The 20,358-nt window shown below is 42.8% G+C and overlaps 1 protein-coding gene across 2 annotated transcripts in view; it reads left to right on the top strand.

Annotated features, from left to right (window-relative positions):
* Nucleotides 1-992: 992 nt before the first annotated feature.
* Nucleotides 993-20,358, top strand: part of PAH (phenylalanine hydroxylase) — a 69,345-nt gene continuing 49,979 nt past the window's right edge. The window contains exons 1-4 of one of the 2 annotated variants that reach the window (XM_064491657.1): nt 993-1,366; nt 6,001-6,100; nt 6,886-7,038; nt 12,949-13,056. In XM_064491657.1, the coding sequence (XP_064347727.1) occupies nt 6,979-7,038; nt 12,949-13,056 (168 nt within the window). In that variant the 5' untranslated portion in view covers nt 993-1,366; nt 6,001-6,100; nt 6,886-6,978. Of the gene's footprint in view, nt 1,367-6,000; nt 6,101-6,785; nt 7,039-12,948; nt 13,057-20,358 lie in introns of those variants that run through there. The other variant, XM_010990023.3, reaches the window with a different exon arrangement.

The following is a 20,358-nucleotide window of genomic DNA, read 5'->3' as shown; positions in this document are numbered from 1 at the left end:
AGGAGAAGGACAATGCTTCCTTTAGGAAGAACTCTTAGCTGTTGCACAGACTAATTCTCTTTGCATTTCCTTGATCGAATCTTAGACCTGTGGTTACATCAAGCTGCAAGGAAGCCTGGAAAAAGTTTTCTTTCTGGGAAGCCCTGGAGCTGGCTACCTAACATTCAGAGCTTCTATTACCTGAGAGAGAAGGAAAGAAAATGGGGCAACTGCCATAGATGCCACATCTTTGTTTCTTCTCCATCAAGTGGGTTAAGCGGTTCCCACACACCAGTGTAACTAACTACTAGGCTGACACACCAAACGTCCATGAAATTGGCCAGCAAGGAAACCACAAGCCCAAAGGAATTTAGGTAGTTAATTGCTCAGAGCACAATAGGCAAATGAGTTTCATGTTTATACTGGCTCGCCTTGTCCCTCAGGTCCATGGACATCAGTGCAGAGTGAATCTGGGGGGTTGCTGAGTACACGCTGTATCTGGGTCACAGCTGAGGAACACTGAGCTTAGGAAACTCTGATCTTATTTAGGGATTCATGGCAACTGTCCCATCATCCTCTCCAAAAAGAAGCATTATCTTTACCCTGGAACATAAGCAAATTTTCTCTGGGGAGAGGAGAAAGACTTTATTGTCACGGAATGACTTGGGGATGGAGAGTTCCTCTATCTATTATGCTGATCAGGAGACAAATCTTCCCTTTGACCCAGAGGGAGATATTACCTCTTCCAAGGCTGTTTGCTGTGCAAAGATCCTTGAAAAGGTAGTCCAAGACATGTAAAAATGCCAGGGAAATTACCTCCCAACATTACCCCTTTCTGAATTCTACATGACTGAACGGCCCCAGTTTCACATTTAAAGGAATATCTGATTTTTTCGAGGCCCATATGTTTAGTTACTAGTCTAATTGTGTGTTAAATATGATTGTTTTGTGGTTGTTTTTTCAGAGCCTGAGACTCTGGATAGGACATTCTAAGAGATGGTGAAGCCAATTTTGCAACCCTCAGCTCAACGCTCACTTTGAGGATTTACACAGAGAGTCTAGGAGACTAACACAAATGACTGGAATAGAGGATTTTATTAGAGAGAGATTTGTTTGTATGCTGTGACATTTTTCTTTCCATTGGTTATTGTACTATCACATTTCTACTTTCTTTCCAGACAGCTTTCCTCTTCACCTTATACCAAGTTGGGGAGGTTAAAAAGAACCTAACAGAGATAGTGGCCTGTGTCCTCTGGAATTTGGAGGATGTAGGGACAATGCCTAACTCATGTATAAAGGCATGAAAATATCTAGCTTATCTGACTACTGAACATGGACGGATGGCCACAGTGGGAGCAAGCTGGACTCCACCATTGGCAGGATGAAGGTATGTTTTTCTTGAACGAGGCTGCATGGTGAGATGACCCTAAAGAGACAGTTTTCTGTGGGATGAACCTCTCTAAGCCAGAGGCTGTCACCTGTACCACAGAATCCTGTTTAAGAGCCCCAGTGGGAAATCCCCAAGCTAAATACAAAACTCTCCATGAGAGAAATAATCAGCATTTGGACATCTTTTTTTTGTACCAGAGAACAAGAATACCAAATAATTACTATAGATGCTTCCATAAAGAACAGGCATCTTCCTAAGGTGCGCTGTGTCTGGGGTGGGGGCCAGGGGTTAGGTTATAGCCCTGCCTGTCTCTAGATCATGTTGATGACCTTTTTGCTGTGAATCCTGACTCAGCAGATTCATTTGATTTACTCAGGTGATGTCTGGTCTTTCTATATATATGAACCTACTTGTGGAGATTTGTCAATACTGAGGTTAGTAACCACCGACTGGGTTGGAAAAATGTCAGGGAAATAGACACTCGCATTTTTCTGATAGTGTGTAAACAGGCAGAGCTCATGTAGGTTGGGAGACTACACATAACTCTTTGCCTGGGTAGTACCAATTTATACCTGTTGTCTCAGTGTGATTATCACCAGCACCTCATTTCACTATCAAAAAAATTCCAGTTTGGATGATAAATTATATGGTCACCCTCTGGAGGCTAATTTGTCAATATCTATTAAAATGATAAATGTCTATATCCTTTGACCCAGAAATTCTACTTACAGTAATTTTTCATACAGCCATAATCTGACATACATGTAAAGTTAGTTTTGTGGAGATCTTGACAGATTGAATTAATTTCTGGGAAAATATAAAATCAGAAGAAACAGAAAAAAATGAATATACCAATAACAGTTAAATAAATTGAAATATAATCTATTATATTTACAAGAGGTCCTACCAAATCTTCAAGAAACTAATAATTTCTATCTCCAATAGACTGTTCCAGAGATTACAAAAACAGAGAAAGTGGTACAGTTCCTTGTGTAAGGCTGTTGTAACCTTGATGTCAAAATAAGATGTTGGTACAAGTAGTACAGTTGCAGGTCCATTTCACTAATAAACAGAGATAGGAAATCTTACATAAAATATAAGCTAACCATATTTAATAGTGTAGTAACAATATATTATAAACAAAGAAGGTTTATCCTAGTATGTAAAAAGAGCTTAACATCTTAAAAAAAATCTAGTAATGTGTTTCACCACATTAATGCACTAAAAAGGATACATCACATAATTTTCTCAGTAGATGGAAAAATAGCACTTCATAAATTCAACATTTATGATAAAAACAATCCTTAGCACACAAGGGGCATCAAGCATATTGATGGAGAAACTTTGGCTGCATTCATAACAAATTGGAATCTAGCATGTAGGTCTACTCTTACTGTTCAACAAAAATGTCCCCAGATTATCCAGTACATTCAGAGTGAAACCAATCAAAGTTTCAGCTAGAAAATGGAAGAATAAGTGTGTGTTAATAAGCAAGTAAACTTTGGGAAAAAATAAAAGCAAGAAGGTGAACTTGACAGCCAGATATTAAGATATACTACCAAACTATACTATAATAAAAATGCAGTGTGATAGTGACACAAGAGGGGACATCATGGAATGAACCCATAGCATAAAATTAAGCTGCAGAGACTGATCAGGTGTAAATGATAATTTGAAACACTGTACATGTGGTACCAAAAGTCGAAGGGGTGTCTCCTGCTATGCATCTCTGAGAAGAGGTCCTTTCATCTCAACTCAGAAAACTCTGACATAAAAGTTGGGGAAAAGCTGTTGTACATGTTACTGAAAAACTGACTCGTGATATGAAGGGAGAAGAAAAACAACTGGGTCATTACCACATCCCATGTACAAAAGAGACACAAGAAGAGTCAAGATCTGAACGTCAAAGACACAACTATAATGATGACAGGAGAAAGAATATCTCATTAAGTCAGAGATGGGGAAGGACTTCTTAAACAAAACCTCAAGAGCACAAACCACAAAAAATCTTTAGGATGTATTTTGATTATATAAGAATTAATATTTTTTTCTCAAGGAAAGACACCAGTCGACAGTCAACTGAGAGTAATGGATTAAGAGATGGTATCTTTAGTGACTTGAGAAAGGAACAGGGCTAATATCCATACCATACAAATTATTCTTGCAAATCAACACGAAACCCAGGAATCCTCATAGAAAAATAGGCAAAGTATTTGATAATGAACTAGTCACAGTGTGGGAAATCTTAATTGACATAGTGTAGAGAGAGAGATGCTCAAACTCATTCATTAGAAGAGGGATGCAAATTAAAAAACAGCAAGAATATGCCTCTTCACATGGAACAGACCGACAAAGAATCAGACATTTGCAAAACACTGAGTACTGGGAACACCCAGCAAAAGGAACTCTTTTGTCCTGCTGGTGGGAGTGGGACTAGTACAAGCCATTTGAAGGGATAGTCCGGCAGTACTTTATGAAATTAAGCATGCATGTTCCCCATGATCAGACCTCCACCCTTCTATCCCAGAAAAATTCTCGCACAGGTATTTAAAGGGACAAGGATGAGGATATTTATCGCAGCACTGTTTGGGGTGGTGGAAAGTTAGGGGTAGGCTGTGTCCATCATTGGGGAGTCGAGAAATCAAACATGACGAATTACACACTGTGGAACACTCCACACCTGATAAAAAAGCAAAGAACTAGATGTACTTTCAGCAGTGTAGCTGAAAGAAAAAAATTAGAAACGACGGAACCCATAGTACATTTATAGACTATAGTAAATCTGTATTACAACACCATTCACATCCACACACCGGAACTTCCCTGCATTAAAAAAAAATCCAAAGCTAAATATTAAAATGTGTTGAGCATGTTGCCTCTGGGAGGAGGGAATGGGAGCAGGGAATGAAGATACAAGAGAATGAATAAATAAAACAAGAGAGGGGCCTTGGAGGTTTTGATTATTTACCATGAACTGAGAGATTATGATTAACTCAGTTCTCTACCTGTGAGGTTAAATGAAAAGGGATTGATAACCTTTTGGGAAATGGTTGGGAAATCTTCAACTTCCAAATCAGTGAAGGTCAGCTGTAAGTTTACCAGGTACACAACCACATATCTTGCGACATGGTGCCTACCTCTTTGTGGCTAGTCACAATATCTCAGTGGTCCAGAGGCAGAATTCTGCACTTACCCCGTCCAGGGTGATTTTCTTAGGATCCAGCTCCACCCTAGTTAGTAATAGCTACACACTGTATTCCATCCAAATTAAAATGATAGCTTAAAAATCATCTACAAAATTCATGTCACAAGCAATCTCATCTTGAATTTTTATCTCAGGGCATGGATAAATTTTTCCTTTTTGTGAGAATAATTTTTAAAAGAAGCTATTACGTGTTTTTCTCTGAAGTAGCAGACAACTTAAATGTTCTCTCCTCTCCACCCAGATCTGAGGCATTTTTATGTGAGATAAAATGAAGAATTCTGTTTGTAGTGGGTGTGAAGAGACAAGAGAAGTGCTATTATTTTGTTGTCCTGAAAAGCACTGTTGCTCTTATTTTTAAAAAGAAAGGAAGAGTACTTAAGAGCCAGTCCCTTAGAATTGGCTGAAATGTAGCTTGACCTTGAACTACTTACTTAAACCTTCTGGGTCTCAGTTTCCTTATCTATAAAGGGAGGATGCATAGTTCAGGGTTTTTGAGCAGAAGACGAAGTCATGCATGTGGAGAGCTTCAGTGTCTAACATACAGTGTACATGTGAGTGGTTGTTACTACTTTGTTAATTGCATGCCTGTTACACAGCAACATAACAGGTGCTGTCAGGTACATTACTTTCCTTAGCATGACGGCAATATCAGGGGACCAAGTGACGCTTATAAGGCAATCCTGGAATGGAGGAAAACTCTCATCTCATGTCTGCCACGCTAGGATACAGAGTCAGATCAAGTATTCAGAGTCTTCGAGGGTGGAAGTCAAGATCTTGCCCTTCCATGTCAACGACATTGATCTTCCAATTTACCATACAGAATATTAATCAGCCAGCCAAGGACCCCTTTGGACAGACATTATACTCCTTCATGTCTGTGTTCTTAGCAGCCAATGGAAAGCCTGGCACATTACTGAAGCCCTAAACAACAGCCCTTACAACCCCATTTTAAAGACAAAGAAACTGAGGCATGGACATGACCAAAGTTAATCAGTGATGGAATCAGGAGTTAATCTGTTTGTTTGGAATCCCAATTCTGAGTTGTTTTTTTTTCCTTTTCTTTTTTGGCAGGTGCTTTGGTCATTCCATCAAAAAATCCTGGGAGGGGAGGGGGCGGATTTCCAGCAGTCTGTGTTATTGGCTTGTTTTCTCTTATCCCGTTACCCTCTGCTGGCTAAATATTAGGCAGGCACTCAAGGCCTTGATGCCCCTGATTTTTTCACATCCTTTCTGAACTTCTGACTTTGCAGTTTTCTTTTATATTTTGTTTTTCCTGCTGGCAACGTATGCCTCATCTCAGTTTCCATATCTGAAAATGGTGGGTGAATGACATCTTCCTGACTACTAGCCCATCCCCCTGTTTTAGTTTTCTTCTGAAGGCTTAGCTCTGCCTAGACTTATTTGTTTGTCTTCGTCTCCCTCCCAGAATGGCAGCATGGTGGGCAGGGGAGGCAGGGGCCTCCACTTCATTCACTGCTGTATCCGCAGTGCTGAGAACACCACCCGGCACACGGTAGAAGTCCTCAGTAAGTATTTGTGGTCACATACTTTTAAGCAGTATCTTCCATTTATTGAGTGTTTAACTAGCTGGCAAGAACTGCACTAAAGGTTAAATGCATTACATCATTCTTTTTCTTATTCATATTTTTAAAACATCCTGGCAGGGTGGCTATACCATCCTTCTTTGAGTGCTCCCAGCAGCGATGTAAACAGCCTGGGGACACACAGCTGCATTTCAACCCGGGTCATGCTCTGACTTCTGCTTTTTTAGCAGCTGTGCCCAGCATTCACAATGTCACCTACATACAGTTTTCTAAAGTTAAAGCACAGAAAGGCAGTTTGCTGAGCAGTTACTAAAAAGGACCCCCCTCCCCAATCTCAATTAAGACCCTGGCTCTGCTTCTCGTAACTGTTATCGTTAGGCTGTCGCAGGTGTACTCCAATTCCAGAGAACCCGCCCCCATGCTTCTGAGCGTCCTGGATGTGCCCAACCTGCTAACCGCCAGGGCACAGGTGCCCTGTGCTTCCAGGGATTCTTCCCCATCCTGGGCGGGCAGCCAGGTCTGGCCTTCCCTTATTCGCCACACCCTCTCCGGCCCCTATTCCCCACCTCCACCCCTACCCTCCCTGGCCCTTATCCACTACCCTCACTCCTCCCCTCCCCTCTCCTCCCCTCCCCTCCCCTCCCCTCCAGGCGGCCCAGGCAGGGTGACCTGGAGCCCGCAGTGTGAGGACAGTGCCCACAGGGGCGTTACTGTGGCTGGCATGCGCAGCAGCAAACACCTTGGAAAGGCTCCTCCTCGCTTCTTAGCACCAGGTTAAAAACCTCACCACCACGTGCTGTTTGCAAAGCTGCCTGTGACTGACACCCCAGAGCCAGAGACTGCACTCCCTGGGAGCCAGCATGTCAGCTGCAGTCCTGGAGAACGGAGGCTTCAGCAGGAAATTCAGCGACTTTGGACAGGTGAGCCAGAGTGGGTCTTAGCTGTGCAGGGAGGGGAATTTGGTCCCTATTGGAAAGAGAGCTGAGGAATGTGGGTGTTTCCTACTACCACAAAGTCTGAATTCATTTGAAGATGATGAAAATATCCAGGAAGTTGACAGATAAGATGTGTGCTCAGCAAATGTCTCCCAGTGAGAGGACATCTGTCCTGTGTGGCTTTCAGGGACAGAGCACTACTTGAGGAGTTGGGGATCTGGCTTCCAGAGCTGACAGGAACTAGCTGTGTGTCTTTGGACAAGCCACTGTCCCTGCCTGTTCACTGGTCCTTAACGATCTGGAATGGAAGTTGGGGTCCTGCCAGATCCACTCTCTTGTGATGTTGATAAACTGCTCTCAGCCAGGTATCGAAATGGCAAAAAAGTGAGAAATGTATCTTGTTTTCACCTTTGGGAGAAAATGAGGCATGAAGAGGTCTCAGACTTACTTAGAACTGGGGAAGGAGAAAACGAAACAGAGAGGAAGATGCACGCAAGTTCGCCCTGGATGTGGAATGTGAGAGAACCCTAAATGTGGTGGGGATAATGTCCAAGGTGTGTCCCAGTCTCTGGAGTTGGTTGCGAGAAATTGTGCCTCTCTTTCCCTTGAGGGGAACCATTGCAGAATACATTCCTTAGCTGACTGATCACACTCTCAGATTCTAGGGTTCAGACTCAAAGCCCAACCCATGGAGGTAACGTGAGTGTTAAGAGCACCTGCCATCTGCAGGATTAGTGACAACAACCTAGAGGACAGGGAGGCTAGAGAAGAGGGTGACCAATGTTTTAGTGTAACTGGAGACTGCAGGTCTTTGGACTAACTTTTTGAGTCCTGAGAGAAAGACTTCCTTTGAAAATGGTATGTCGAGCTTGGGAGACAGAACTTCCTGTTAGAGAGGGGCGGCAAGTTTGCACCCGACAGATCCAGACCAGACTCAGCTGTGCCAGCGTCTAGTTTCTGTGCTGCTGGCAGTAAGGCCCCCACAACCATAAGGGGAGTGTAGGAGCAGCGATCTGCTTAGGGAGCCATGGGAATTGAAAGCTTTGTTTATGGAGCACATAGAAGATTGAGAACCACAAATTGCCACTGTCGATGACTGGGATAAAGAGGAGGGTGCCCTGTAACACCTGTGCATTGGAGGCAAGGTATTTAACTTGGCAGAGCCTCAGGTTTACTCATCTGAAAAATTGGAATAAAAATACCCACATCCTAGGATTGCTATGAGAATCAAATGAAATAATGTCTATAATGTCTTAACACAGCGTCTGGAGCATCGGAAAGTGCAGGGTGGCTATGGCCAGAAGTGATTTGTTTGTTCAACAAAATGTGTTGGAACATTGGCAGGAGGAATATCCACTCCATCAAGCACGGTGGCTGTTAGGGCCTCCCCATGGAAAGACATTGGACCGGGAGTCAGGAGATACGGGTTCTCGCCTTTGGTTTGCTGAAGCTCTGTGTTGGGAAGTCACCTAATGGGTGAAGAGGCTCAGCTTGGTATCCGTGAAATTGGAAGGAGGGGGCGAATTTTGAACTAGCATAGTCTTCAGGATTTCTTCCAGCTCTGACAGTCTGCAAAAAAGACACATTTATGCCTTCTTGAAGTTCACAACCCGGGTGAACAGCACACACAGGATGTAATCGATATAACGCTGGAAGGTATATGGTGCATCACGTGCTCTGCACACGCAAGCACAGCAGTCCTTCAAGAGACCTCTGGCTCATTCATCCACTCTACAAAGACCACTGAGCAACTACTATGTGCCGCGCATGGCAGAGTTTCTGCTCTGGTTCCTAAAGAAAAATAGCATAGGGCAGTGAATTCGAAGATGAAGGGAACTCAGAAGTCATAGCTCTGGATGGCGAAGCCAGTGTTCAAACCCAGACCTGACTCCAATGCCCCGCACACTCCTCTACCACACTGCCTCCTCCAGGAGGTCAGTTCTGGAATACAGAGGCACAGTGTGCCCATAGCAGGAGGTCTACATCTTGTTTCCAGGTGTCTTACACACTGGAGATGTGTGTGTGTGTATAATCACACATGCCAATACACACCTCCTCCCCTGACCCCAAAAAGCAGTAAGATTGAAAGTCAGGAAAAGAAAAATGTCAGTGCCACTGGAATAGTCTTGCTGAAGCCCACTTGCTTTTGATTCTGAAAACTGCTCTTTTCCAAAGATAACAAACCAAAGAGAACGTACTTCTATTTTTAAATGTATTGCTCAATGATCAGAATTCTTTCCTTCCTGGTTGCTATTAAAGTTCTTCTCCGCCCTATTCCTTCTTATCTAGTTTCTGAGTTACTTTTCTCTACCATGATCCATCCTTGAGGGCATATGTGTTTCTAAGTTCACTCGCATGTCTATTGGAAACAAGTAAGGTGTAGATAGATTACGAACCAGAGAAAACACACTCTGGATGCCCCAGATCCCATGCTGATCCACATGACAGTGTTGGAATCAGGATCCACCCAAGGCCATATCACTTCACAAACTTCCATGAGCTTCCTTTCAAGTCCCTCAAGCTTTGAAAAAGGGAACTGTTATCCCACTTGGGTTCCTGGGAAGTGGATTAAGGCTACTGGAGGCAGATGAAGGATTTTGGAGTTGTTGGAGCAGGGTTCCTGTGCAGGCTCTGCCACTCGTCCCCTGGGTGTCCGTGGACAAGCCACGTCATCTTGCCGAGTCTGTTTCCTCCTTTGCAGAACAGCAGCACCCACCTCGCCGTACTGTGAGGACTCAGTAAGTATTACATGTAAGCTCTTTTTCCTGCTGGTGCTAGTTTCTGCCAATGACAATGTTTATTCACTGTAAAAAGTACCAAATAGTGGCACACAGTAGGTACTCAATGACCAGTCCTGCTATTAATAGTAATAACAATAAAGAGTAGTACCCTGTTATATGGTAAAGGTGAATTTGCAGACACATTTGAGAGAAGTTATAATTTTAAAAAATAGGCTTCATATTTATCAATGGTTTCAAAATCGCCCATGGTTAAGAGTCCTCTGCAGTGCTTTGGAAAATGCAGATTCTAAGATCCTACCCCAAATATTCTAATTTGATAGGTTTGAGCAGGGCCCAGGAATCTGCATTCAAAGAAGGACTCACCAGGTAATTTTGGAGTGGAGACCCAAGGAACGCTTACTGTGAAACCCTGATCTGGAAAGTATGTGGGGAGAATGGAGAAAGTGAAAGGGGAGCAGGCATGGAATGAGACGCAGGCTGTTGGAAGTGGTGCCAAGTAACCATCTGGTGGTTGGACCAGAGCACAGCCCTTACTTTGCAAGAAACAAGAGCCTTCAGTATGGACATTGTGTGCAGAATGAATGACATTCAGGAGCCCAAGTTCTTAACCTGCCGCGCACTGCCTGTGTGATCTCCGGTGAGTCACTTTCTTTGGCCTGTAGTTTCCCCATCTGAACCATGAGAGTGTGGCACTAGATGAACTCTTGAGACAAGTCCATCTCTGTGAGTTGATGTGGGCATCAGAAGCCAAATGGAATGCGTAGATCAAGGATGGATTGTTCACGTTGGCTGAGGAGTGCTGAGGTCTTCTCAGGGAAGTGGAACTCAAGAGGGCTTTTGAGGAAGGGTGATGTGTCTGAAAGGGGGAGAGGAAGGGGTGCAGTGCATTTACTCTAAGGAGGAGTTGAAGGGCAAGGAGGAAACCAGTTTTCTGGAGGGAGGTTCCTGTGGGTGAGCCTGAGAAGATGGGGTACCAAGGAGACTTTTGAAAATCAGAAAGCAGTATTTTATTCTGCTGGCCATGGGGGAGCCTCTGAAGAATTCTGAGAAGGACATGAGCAAAGTTCTTAGGAGGCCCAATCGACACAGATCACAAAGACCTGGATTACTGTGGTGGCAGCGGTAACCAAAGGAGGGCCTGACCCCAGGAGTCATTTCTGGAGAAGGTCAGACTGGCCTCGGTGACTGGCTGGACACACACAGGAGTGGGAAGCTGGAGGCAGACAGAGTTTAGAGCACAGGGCACTCAAGTCGGAATTGCCTCAGTCACAGGTGACACCTGTTGAGGTGTATCAGGAATATGTTACTGCTCTCAGGCCAACAGGAGAAGGGAGTGTTGCCAAGGGAACTAGAAATGGAAAGTTTTTGTCATTTCAAGGAAACTGGAAAGAACTCAGGACTCAGTGTCCTCTCCTAGGAAGAAGACTGACATCAGAGACTGATCTGCGTGTCCCTGGCAGGATTTAATAGAGGGGAGATGTGGAGTAAGGTCTGCAAGAAGTTGTGATTCAGAGACTGCACACTGTGACCCAATGGCATGGGTTCCACTGCTAACTGTGCAGCTATGGACAACTTACTTAACTTCTCAAAGCCTTAATTTTGTCATCAATACAAGGGGGCACTTGGGAAATTAAAAAAAAAAACCCTACTTTCTAGATTATTATCAAACTTAAATGAGATAATCCAAATCAAGTGCTTATTATAATGCCTGGGACATTATAGGGGCTTTTAATATATGGTAGGTTAAAATTTTTGTTTAGAAAGATAACATCAAGGTCCATAAGGGTTATATAGTCGTTCAGTCTTCTGATCATTTGAGGCTCCCTCTAATCACGCTTGCTGATAATTCTGGTTCTTCCCCTGCACCTGTTTCAGGTGAGATTCTGGGAAAATCTGAATTTTCTGAAGTAACAGCATTTTGTCCTAAGGGTCATCAGTGTTCATACAGGGCTTATTATGCCCAGTCACTGAGAGCCTGCCTAACACAGCCTTCTCATTCAGATGATGTAACAGCTATTCCACTAATTTCATTAACTTGCTTACAAGAGAGTAGTTGTTCTCCATGGGTTTTTCTTCCCAGTTTTAGGTACATGCTGTTTATTTGTAAGCACACATGGAACTTTATAAACTCAACTTAACACTTAACTTGACATTTTGAAAAGCTTTTGGCAAACCCTTTTTGGAATGCAAACCCTAACCCCACCTCCATTTGCTGTCTTGTTCATGTAAAGAGTGCTATCCTTGACATTCTTTGCTATTTTAAGACATCCATTTCCAGTGGTTTTTTTGTGTGTTCTCATGTAGTTCGTGACCTTTTTTTAACAATTGGTATCTCAGATACCAGCATATGAGAACAAGTTAATGCTCCCCTGAGATCCTTGCCAACCGCCAAGAAGTCATTCTTGTGTATTTTTAACATTTCCATCATTTTTATCTCCTTCCCTTAATATTATATTTAAACTACTGTATCTGTTTCTTTCTTTCATCATCTGAATACTGTTTTGACAGGGCTTGGTGTGATTACATGTTAGCCTGACTTTACAGATGAGGAAGCTAAGAAGGCTAAGCTTTTTGCTCAAGGCGCTCTGGCTGGTAAATGCAAGAGAGAGGGTTCCAACCCTTGTCTTTGGACTCAAAAGCCTGTGTGTGTTCTATTTTTAGTACTTTCTACCCTGTATTTCTCACTGCTTTCCTGGGATAATTTTTGAACCATATCATACCACCTCTAAGATCTTTTTCTAGTTATCTCATTGGTTGTGTATATGTCTATTAAGCCAAAATTTGAGCTCCTGGAGAATGGGGCATCCTCTTACTCATCTTTGTTTCTCTCAGAGCCCTAATTGTACTGGGCACTTAGTAGGTGCTCATTAAAAGGCCGTGACTCTATAGTGTGACTGGTGACATCAGTGAATAATTGGATCTTTCTAAAATTGAAACTGAAATCAGATCCAGAAGCATCACTGAGCATTGTACTTCTCTTGATTTACTTATTCTCTACCACACGTATACTTCTGTATGTAATATATGTGGCTCATTGTATTCCAAAGCATACCTAGAAGAGAGAGTTCAGGCTTGCTTCTTCTTTGTAGATTTCAACAGGAATAAATTGCTAAGCTGTGAAAAACATTTTACCCAAGTGCATTTAATCCTGTAGGAAACAAGCTATATTGAAGACAATGCCAATCAAAATGGTACCATTTCACTGATCTTCTCACTCAAAGAAGAAGTTGGTGCCCTGGCCAAAGTCTTGCGTTTATTTGAGGTAAGTGCTTTATTCATTTCTGCCTTGAATAATGGCATAGCAGACTCCCATGTTATCTTCTGGCTGAATGCAGTGAAAGAACATAGGGTCTGGAATTGGAAGACTTGATTTTCAGCTTAAGCTCTTACATTAACTAACTGTATGGTTAGTTAAGTCTTAGTTAAGTCTTTCATTCTAACTAAAGTTTCTCCATTTCATAATTAGGATCACTGAGAATCACTGATTGCACACCCAGGGAGCCAGTCCTGGACTCACACTTCTTTTATCAAACTTTCCTTGAGTTAATTACAGTCAGACCTCCACATCTGCGAGTCCCACGTCCCGCGGATTCAACCAAATTGTCCACCCGGGGCTGGCTGAATCTGAGGATGTGGTACTCGCTGACGGGGAGGGCTAACGGTCGTCACTGGACTACCACCGCCGTTTTATATAAAGGTCTTGAGCATCTGCGGATTTGGGTATCCATGGGGTCCTGGAACCAATCCTCAGCAGACCCCGAAGCACCGCTGTTCTGTCTTCTCAGTGTTCCCAAAGCACTTTTTTTAAGTTTAACTGCAGCACATACTGCCTTGGTAATAGTATACATTCCGGTCTGGCCCTGAGGATAGTTTCTGTAGGCAGAGAACCTTGTCTGAGTCATCTTTATACCCTCTACAAACCCAGTTTTACGTGTATGAAGTGTTTGATGAAGAACGAAATTAAAGTTGAATGTGAGCAAAGGAAGTTAGACTTTTAAAAAACTCTTTTGCCCTGGATTTTCAGAAGGAATATTTTGAACTAATGAATTTCCACCCAGTAATGTTTTAATAAAATTCTATCTGGTGTCTGAATACATAAATAGATGGAGAAGAGACAACCCTCCAAGCAGAAGAATGCCAAGTAATTCAAGTAGGTACGCGGTAGTCAAAGGAGAGCGTAACTCCTCACAGCTTAGGTGTGGGCCGTGCAGAGTGACTTGATGAAATGGCCCTGCACCTCTGTGGTCTTCCTCCCCAAAACCCGTAACCCCAGTCTAACCATGAGAGAAACATCAGACAAATTCCAGTTAAGGGACAGTATTATAAAATACCTGACCGGTATTCTTCAAACTATCAACGTCATCAAAAACAAGACATCTCTGAGACATTGTCACAGTCAAAAGCAGCCTAATGGGATATGACAACTAAATATACTGTTGTGTCCTGAGTAGTACTGTGGAGCAGCAAAAAGGACATTAGATATAAAGTAAAGAAATTCAAATAAAGTATGGTCTTCAGTTTGCGATAATGAATCAACGTTGGTTCATTCATCATAACACACGTTCCACACCATACAAGGTATGAATATTAGGGGAAACTGGGTGCAGAGTATACAGGAATTCTCTGTGCTAGCCCCTCAGAAAACTTCACATAAGTCTAGAATTGATCTAAACAATCAAGACGATTAAAAAAAAAATTAAACCTGGCTATCCAAGGGGAGGAAGAAAATGTCTGCCTGAGTGAGAGGAAGAAATGAGTGTTGAAACGAGGGACAAAGTGCCTTCTGAATGACAAACTGTTCACAAGAAAGAAATTGTCTGTAAAATGCGCCTGTGTCCCATTTTAGCCTTTGTTATTATACAGTTCATCAGTGTTTTCCTCTAGAGAGGTCAGGCCTTAGAGTTAATAAATTAAATACTAGTAAATTAACAGGATATTTTCAACCTAATAAAAAGCCAGGAGTAACTAAATTACTAGGACTGGATGAAATACACCCGAGGCACACAAGCTGTACGCTGGGGGCGATGGGAGTGGGGGTTGAATCCCAGAGCTCATTGACTTTGACAGGTTGTTTAACATGTGTATGCCTTTGTTTACTCATCTATAAAGTGGGGCTAATGACCCATACCTCCCTCAGGCGGTGAGATCTGATGTGCTCTGTAAAATGCCTGGTATGACTCTGAGCTCACAGAAGATGCTCCTACAATGTCTGTTCCTGTACCCCTTCCACATGTGGTCTGTGAAACCTATCAGAAATCTTTGAGAACATGTGAAGAGGAGAAAGATGTCAGAAGGATAGAGAGAGTCAAGAGCCTTGATTTTTAAAATATTTTTTTCCAAAAAAGTAAAATCTCTAGAATTATTACTCAGTATATTTTGTGAACATTTACAGTAAATGGCAATGACCAAGCGTCAGGGTGGGACCATTACAGAAAAGCAGAGCAGCTTGGTAGAACCAGGGGTTCTCGTGGCTCCAGTGTGTTTGTGTACTTAACATCTCTCATGATATCTTTATGAACAAGGTGGAGAAGTAATGTTAGATGAAAATACAGACAAAACCTTTAAATTGTGTAGTCGATGATAAACTTCTGGACCATTTAAAATGAAATCAAAGGTAATAAATGGCAAAAAAAAAAAAAAAAAAAGAAAGAAAAAGGAAGAATCTAAACTACACTTTAGGGCAGTGTGAATGAAAAATATTACCTGCCACCTTGGTAAACAAAGGATGTTGCAGCCATCAAGCCATCACATTGCAGTCACTTCTGTGGTGAGCCCTGTGGGAGATCAGGATGGAAACAGGATGCCAGGCCATCAAGCCATCAGCCACTGCAGCCACCTCAGCGGGGCACCCAGGAGACTCAGGATGGAAAGCACAGGACACTGGCCCTAGACAGTTAAGTTGCATATCAAAGGAATGATTTCAGTGAGCCCAGACTCTCGGATCTTCCCATACATAGAAAAGCACTAGGGGGGAGGGTATAGCTCAAGTGGCAGAGCACATGCTAAACATGCAGGAGGTTCTGGGTTCAATCCCCAGTACCTCCTCTAAAAATAAATAAAATAAATAAACCTAATTACCTCTCCCCACTCAAAAAAAAAAAAAAAAGAAAAAAAAGAAAGAAAAACAACTAAAACTAAAAAAAAACTTAAAAATAAAAGAAAAGCACTAAATTCCTTAACGTGAGATATCTGGTTTTCTTTAATTAACAGTCATCTTCTGATGTTCTGACTACATGGTCTTTGTTGCAAAAACTCCTATATATCCTGGTTTCTCCCTTATCTCTTTGGAGCAGTCCATTAGAGCTGTCTCCTGGGCTTGAAGTCCTCAGAAAGTCTGCCAAATAAAACATAATTCACAACTTTTAGGTTGTACATTTTCTTCAGTCAACAGCAGTCTTTTCTAAACAGTATTTTATCAAATGCCACAGGTTAGTAGATGTTTTATTAGAAGAGAGTTCCAAGAGTAAATATGGCTGGAAAAGCCTACATCTAGATTTTGGAGAGCCATCATGCATCCGGACATATTAAAGACTATGGGAAGCCCTGCAGAGAGGAAACTTAGTCTATGTTATCTTCCTCAGCATTTCCCAGGCATATTTGGCCATGACCCATTAACATTTTGCAGGCACTAGTGTTCCATCGAATTTATGCTGCTTTAAAGTTATGAGCGCTAGGCTGTCTGTTGTAACCTACGTTTGGGGCCCTGAGGAGTAGAATAGCATTGGGGTTAAGACTGTATTGCCTGGAACCAAACTGTTTGGGTTGAAAACCCAGTTGTACCACCTATGAGCTGGATCACCTTAGGAAAGTTATTTAACCTCTTGGTAGCTTAGTTTCCTTAATTTTAAAATGGAGGCAATAATAAGCTTGTTTTATAGGGCTGCTGTGAAAATTAAAATGAAATAACACACACAAGTACTTACAATACTATCTGGCATATAGTAAGAGCTCAGTAAATGTTTGCTTTTATTATTTCTATGCACCGTATTTTCTGGGTCACAGAGCATTGGGGACTCTTAAAATTCTTAACTATGAAAAATGGTTAAAGGATTAAGATTATTTGGCGTGAAGAGGGAATATGGGGCGAAGAAACAATTATTTCATTCAGATATTGGAAGGGCCATCATGGAAGAAGAATACTGCTTTTTTTTTTTATTACTTCAGAGGCAAAAGGGCAAAATGTAGAAAGTATAGGAAGCATATTACAAATCACTTGAAGGCAACATCCCCACAGAAGAAGGATGCTGGAAGGCACTAAAGTCAAGTATTACTACTTCCAAAACAGCTAGTAAAATCAGGGCAGAATCAAAGCGAAAATTATGGTTTAAATAAACTTACCTTTCCTTGATAAAGACAAAAGATAAAAATCTGTTCTAGCTCCTCCAGTGTTGGCAATGGAGGGAGAAACAGTCCACACGGGAGAATCACCTGCTCCCTGTGAGTCCCTCGCTAAGTACTATGACAGTCACCTCTATGCTTAACGAGCACGGCTGTCTCTTCCTCAGATGGTTAACACCAGTCATCATCCTGTTAAGGGATGACGTTGCCTGCCAGTGAGTTTGTGGTCTCAGACTTCCACTAGTAACAACATCAGAATGCAACACAAGCAGCTTGATTTTTATAATAGAGATACAGAGATATGGTGTTTACACATATTGGTTGGTTGGTGGGTGTAATGAAGCAGATGTTTTATTGAGCTGGAGCCAGACGATTCAGAATATACCAAAACCTCTACTTGCTAACCCGCAAACGCCCCAGTGTCCTCAGTAGATGGTTCTCTCGATTCTCCATAGCTCTCTGTATTTTTAGCCTCCACTAGCTCACGTCCCATGCCTTCTTAGGAAAGTAGTCTCCTGAGAGTCTTTACTGTAAGTGGCTTAGTAATGGGCCATAAAATTAGCAGCAAGTTCCTGGAGGAAGTTGTAAAGAGGTTTCCCTTCCTCTGCCGGCACTCCACTAATCATTTCACCGCGCATTCCCCAGGGAGGGGAACAGCAAACAGGCAGATAGACAGAGCTCTGAAGTACATGGGTATGCTCAGTTATCGTCATTTAATTTATGGAGACGCATAGGTTGAGACTAAGCAAGCTGCTCCACGCTAGACACTTAGAGTTAAACGTTGCTTCTGAGCTCATTTCCACAGGAGTCTGGTCTTTTGGAAACAAATCTATATAGCCTATTGTTTATAGCCCAGATGTGACAAATACAGACTATCTTTGTAACATTCACTTCCTATGTCTGACCTCTGCCCAGATGACCCCCGCCTTCCCCTCATCAGATAGGCAGTGAGCTCATACTTTCTCAGTGACACATTCAGTTAACGTCCTTTACGCATCAGCTGTTGTCAGAGCCTGTACAGGTGCTGAGGAGACTGGAGGAGCCGGGCAGTTTACTCTCCGCCCCTAGAGAACTGGGAGGAGTTCAAGGTGCCACGAGTATTCTTAACCCAGGCTTGGGGCAAAGGTGGCCAGGGGAAGTTTCTTGCAGACACCATGTTTAAGCTGAAACCTAAAGGGTTGGCCGGGTGAGAGAAAGGGGGAAGGAAATTCCAGAATGAAGAAACAAATGACTTGAGGTGAGAGCATAAACAAGCAGTCAGTTCACGGAATCCCCAAATCCTTTACCATCTACCAACCTCAGCGTTTCTGGGGACAGAGGCGGGGTTGCAGACGGGAACGTTTGGGCACATATAAGATGTTTATTACTTCAAGTTTGGACTTTAAAGTCCTGCCTGTGACCCCTGGGCCTGGTGAGCAGGACAAGATCAAGAGGGAATCACAAGGGTTGCTTTTGCCCCTTTGGCCTTCCGTCCAGAGCAGTCATGTCAGTAAAATGTTTACAGGGAACATTGCATCTTTAATCAAAATAAGAAGAGCATTGAGTTCCACTGGGGCAGAGGAAAGTTGTTACAACCCACATGACTTTTTCATCTTATTTAAACCCCCTAATATAGATAGTGATATAAAGAATGTCCATGTAACTCATTCCGTGCTTAAGAAATAAATCATAGAAATGACTCCAGTCCCTGGGTATCCCTTCCCAACATGCATCTCCCTCCTCAGAGGTAGCTATTAATCTGAATTTAATTTATATTATTCCTTTGCATCTTTTAAGACTGTTATACATAGATATCCATTAGGATATATGGCATGGTTTTGCAAGCTTTTACTTGTCATAAAATTGGAATCATATTGTAGCTGTCTGTCTGCAGTTTTCTTTTTGGGGAGAAGGTGGTGAACTTTGTTTTGAGATTTGTGCATATACTCTTGCTTATTCATTTCCCTCTAGCTTCCCTCTTGATGATACTTTATCTCCTGTTGGTGGATATTTAGGTTGCTTCCATTGTTTGTCCATGCAAATGGTGCTGCACTAAACATTTTGTGTAGGTTTCATAATCTAGTTGCTGAATAGAAGAAACTCACATGGAAAACTGGCACTGTTTTTAGGCTGCCAGCCTATTCAGAGCTGGGCATATTTGAGAAACAGCAACACAGAGCTTCCTTTTTAATGTCCATCATGAAGTTGGGAAAGTGTAGACAGAGTGCTGTGGTCCACTGGTGGCATATGACTTGTGCATGCTCATCGGTAGCTTGGACTGAAACAGGCCACTGGGCCTTTTTGATCTTATCTTTGGTGGCAAGAAAAGATGTAGAAAGGGGAACCTGGAACAAGAAAGCTCTTTTCTCTAAAGCCTTGAAAAAAGCTTGGATTGAGCTGCTACCTCAGCTCTCCCCAGGAAGGGGTTTCCTCTGAGTTGGGTACATTCCCAAACACACAGAAAGGAGAATGGGGAGGAAACAATCTAACAACGAGGGAGAAGAATGAGGAGAGAAAAGGCCAAGAGGTTACAGCAAAGACACTGCTAGAGGAAGCACGAGTGGGATCCCAGAAGATGGTCTCCCGGGGGGAGAATCCTACTGAAAGTCCAGCCTGACCCTGCCCAAGAACTCCCCTCCAGAGAGGAGTGGGGGATAATGCTGAGCTCCCTCTAGAGTTTAGCTGTGCTGCTCAGACTTCTGAATGTTTTTGGTTTCTTGTTAAGCCCAGCAGGTTTAGTTTCCAGACTCTTGGTCAGCCATGGTTGTTGCCAGCCCACTCACAAGAGATCGGTAAGATACATGGGAAACCCTGCCTGTACCTCCGTGAGACTTCTCTGTCATTGTCACCATCATTTCTCACCCCCAGTTCTGTGGCAGTCCCCAGACTGTGTCTGCCTTTGCAGTCTATTCTTAAAAGAGCTGCCAGAGTGCTGCTTTTAAAATATGAGTCAAAGGACGTTTCTGTCCTATTACTGCTCATAGCTCTTTAACATCACCCCAAGTGAAAACCAAAGTTGAGATAATGGTCTCTAGGTCATTCTTGGTTACTTCTGTGCCTCCTGTCCTATTGCTGCCCCTCCCCCAGCCCCCACCTGTCACACCAGCCTCACTGACGGCCCCCGGTCACGTTGTGCAATATCTGGCCCCAGGAGCCTTGCACCTGCTGTTCCCTCATGACTTGCTTCCTCACGGACTTCAGGTCTGTGCTTACGTGCTGCCTGTTTACTTTTTGAGGACCTCCTGAC

Source organism: Camelus dromedarius, chromosome 11, assembly GCF_036321535.1.
Source record: "Camelus dromedarius isolate mCamDro1 chromosome 11, mCamDro1.pat, whole genome shotgun sequence".
Lineage (NCBI taxonomy): Eukaryota > Metazoa > Chordata > Mammalia > Artiodactyla > Camelidae > Camelus > Camelus dromedarius.
Note: the sequence above shows the minus strand (reverse complement) of the source record. Positions and strands in the feature narration are given on the sequence as shown.